Below are 3,937 nucleotides of genomic sequence, written 5' to 3' on the forward strand. Positions count from 1 at the left end.
CAGAACCCCCATGAAAATCCATAAATTTTCGATGTTGATGAAATTTCAACCATAGGTAATTGACACACATCAAGAAGTATTCTCAAAGTTTCCACTTCTCATGAGGATTCTAAGCCTCACTAACGGGAGTCTTAACTCCCAAATTTTAGTCATTTTTTTTTTATGATCCAAAACTAGGTCAAAAATACTAAATGGATCTTTATGAAATTTGGAAATTTTATTCTATGCATAAGGGCCATAACCCCCATCAAAATTCATATATTTTTGCTGTTGATGAAATTTTAACCATACATATTACACACAAATTAAGTAATATTTCTAAAATTTCATCTTCTTAGAAGTTAGAAAAACCCCCTTCATGGGACTTAACACCCACAATTTAGTCATTTTATCTAAGCAAAGACGAATACAGTTGTACTCTTGGAAGCTGTAGGGTCACCCGAGCATAACAGATGAGCGTTATTTGTAGTAACTCAATGGTACAAAAGTGTAAGAGTTTGCTTCAGATATACTTAGATTGTGATTTCTGCAATGTGGTGCATAAATTGTTGAGTAAATGAGAGGCATCTTTGCCTCCACTGATTCACTTGCAAAGTGTTGAGTAAAGTTATTTGGTTTCCTGCAGCATTCCAATCACATTTGTATTACCAGAGTTGTGTTAATAAGTACTTGTACTTGTGGTGGCTTCACCTGGGATGGGCTGAGCTGACTACAGCTGAGGCCCATCTGTGTGTCGGATACTGCAGATGCCATAGCTGTGATTGTCAATCGCTGTTTGGAGTTTTAATGACAATACCAGTTCACATATGGTTCCTGGTCACATGCAGACACACTTGGGGATAGTGTAATCAATAGCATTTCACCACAGATTTGGTGACCAAGTCACCGCCAAATATCAAAGCAGATGTAGTCAGGGCTTGAAGTGGGTTCTAAAAACATTCTTTAAAAAAAACTAAGGGGTACCTCACTTCTGGTGCTTTTCCAGCATGCCAGACACCAAGCTGGTATTTCTGAGGGCTTGTGTGCTAGATAGTCATTGAACCATCACTAGGTTCATCCACCCTTTTGACAGGTCTTGCTTTTAATCCTGCTGGGTTTCTAGCAAGCCTAGTGAGCATGCTGGTTTCGTTACAGATGGCCTGACCATGCAACAGGTTGGACTGGATTCTATGTTACTAGTAGCACTCATGAAACCTCACAAGGGACTTGACATCATCCTCATCATCTATTGTCCATGCTGGCATGGGTTGGACAGTTTGACTGGGCTGGCGTGCTGAAAGGCTGCACCAGGATCTAGTCTGATTTGGCATGGTTTTCAATGGCTGGATGCCTTTGCTAACCACTCCAAGAGTGTAATGGGTGTTTTTATGTGCCATTTGCGTGACACTGGCATCTGCCATGGCTGCGATTTTGCTCAGCTTGATGGGTCTTCTTCTCAAGCATGACATAATGCCAAAGGTCTCGGTCATTGCCTCTGTGAGGCCCAACACTCGAAAGGAGCCCAGCCACCTCGCCGTGTGTTAACAAGTAAACTAGACCTGCTAGAAATAACAGCCAAAACTGCCTGAAATCTCATGCGCTAAGGTTTAACTAGAAGGAAAAAAGGATGCAATGGATATTAGCACCATTAGAAAACATTTCCTCTTTTTCTTACAAAGAGACCAACCCTGAAGCATTGCAAGGCTGTTCATTTCATCTTGACTTTCTTACCAAACTCGCTGTGATTTTTAAGACATGCAAAGAAGCAACCATTTTCAAAAGATACAAGCATGGCTGAGTCGCTAAACAGTTTGGTTCCTAACCACATGGCTTCAAGTTCAGTCCCACTGCATTGCACCTTGGGCAAGTATCTTCCACTATAGCCTGTGGCCAATCGAAGCTTTGTAAGTGGATTTGTTTGATGAAAACTGAAAGAAGCCCATCATAATATACAAATGTATATGTGAGTGAGTCCATACATAAATACACACACACGTACACCCATTATTTTTTCATATACATGTAACATACACGACGTCTCTTTCCACCGACTTCAAAGCAAATGTCAGCTTCGACATGTCATAAAAACAAAAAGTGAATAAACAAAAAAATTTTTCACGGAAATTAACGAACAAGGAGCTGTAAACAGTGACAGATCCGAGACCAATAAACGATTGATTGTCACTATTCAGTACCGTTGTTTGGGGGGGGGGGGCGTAGTTGACAGATGGAAGGTGTAACTTAACAAACACTTCCAGATGGTTAGGACTCTGCACGTTGCCATTTTACTATCGCTTGTACACGATTACCACTATCTCTAATCAGTACCGAGTGACAAACCAAAACGGGATGCCCAATAATCACGTGAAACTGCAGGTTTTTACGTCAGTGTCCTTCTCCTAGAACGATGCTGTGACAAGCGCTTGGGCCGGGGGGTCCTCGTTCCTGTTAGTTTTTACTGCGCGCCCTGACACCAAACAAGATGGATTGTCACCATATACGCCTGTTGAATCATAGCTGGACCTTGATGTGTTACTATTGGGGATTAGAGTAGACCTGGGAACAAACAGTAGCAAAATGGTCACACCCACACTCTTCGCAAAACCTACCAATAGATGCCGTTTTAAGACATAAATACAGAAGTACATTAAACAAATCTGCGGCGGAGGTAAAGAATACGCACATCCACCCGTTTTCCGCGTAATTCTAACCCAAAACACCGGATGTGCGTATTCTTTACGTTCGCCCAAATCTGCAAATGCATTGACTCCAGATACAACATATATATACTTGCAAAAATAGCCAGTTCCATGTTGCTGAAATTCCACCGAAGGAGTCTTGGATTTTTCTCTGTTGGCAAGAAATTTTGAAATAAAACCGAATAAGGACAACCATATATGATGTGTGTAGATGGGTACAGATCATAGATTAACCCTAAGAAGGCAGTTGTGTGGTGGTTAACTGAGTCTGCTAGAAACAGCAGCTAAATCTCCTTAAAATCACATAATGACTTATTTAAACAGAGAGAAAACAAACATTGTTTTTGATAAAGAACGAATAAATCTGCGGATAAACAAAGAAAAAATACAGAGATCAAAAGAACGGTCACCGTTGGAACGCCTTTTAATAGTAGACGTTTGATCGTGGGGCAAAGTTAAGAAGAACAAAGAAAACAATTTGTAAATAAAAAAAGATAAAAAAACGTTTTTTTTTCAGAATTTGACAAAAGGAAAAATGTATGAATAAAAGAAACAACGATATTTAGTTAAATGAAGTAATCAGAAATAAGTAAGAAGAATCAATGTAAGTAGGATTGTAAAGACTAACGTCATAAGAGGAGGACAAGTAGAAGCATCGATTCGTTTGGGTCCAACATGACGGAGAATAAGATTCGAACCTTCCTCCAACATTTCACAGTACCGCGTCACGATGTCTCCTCACAAACGACGCTTAGTTTCGTACAACACACACACACACATACAAATATAATATATAAATAAAATACGTTATTAACTCTGCACACTTTAATTTTTCCCTATTTTGTTTTGTTTAATCAATTTATGATTTTATTGAATTTCTAAATAACAACCACATACACACACACACACACACCAAACGCACACATACATATGAGGAAACCACCGACTAACGTTACACATTTTAATCTAACCCACACACACTTTTTCATTAATCAATTTATAATTTTATATGGTTTTTATATTAGATTTAATAGTTTTTCAAAAGCCAATATATTAAATTAAAGTTTTCAGAATTAAAATGTGATCTTTTGATAGTAAAATATCCAACATTTTCGTATTTTTGGGGAGGTCTCATTGTAACGCATTTAACTTAAGTTGAGAGCAGAAACTTGGAGAAAAGAAAGGTTGAAAAATAATTTTTAAAAAATCTTTTAGTATTTCGAAATAAAGTATTATTTCATTCAATTCATGTATGAATT

At 38.3% G+C, this 3,937-nt stretch overlaps 1 protein-coding gene across 1 annotated transcript in view; it reads right to left on the reverse strand.

The window, feature by feature from the left end:
- LOC106876717 (uncharacterized) overlaps positions 1-3,437 on the reverse strand; it is a 19,569-nt gene extending 16,132 nt beyond the window's left edge. The window contains exon 1 of the mRNA XM_052977005.1: positions 3,307-3,437. Within this exon, the coding sequence (XP_052832965.1) occupies positions 3,307-3,389 (83 nt within the window). The 5' untranslated portion in view covers positions 3,390-3,437. The remainder of the gene's footprint in view (positions 1-3,306) is intronic.
- Positions 3,438-3,937: the final 500 nt, after the last annotated feature.

The sequence above is a fragment of the Octopus bimaculoides genome, chromosome 26 (genome assembly GCF_001194135.2).
Source record: "Octopus bimaculoides isolate UCB-OBI-ISO-001 chromosome 26, ASM119413v2, whole genome shotgun sequence".
Classification (NCBI taxonomy): domain Eukaryota; kingdom Metazoa; phylum Mollusca; class Cephalopoda; order Octopoda; family Octopodidae; genus Octopus; species Octopus bimaculoides.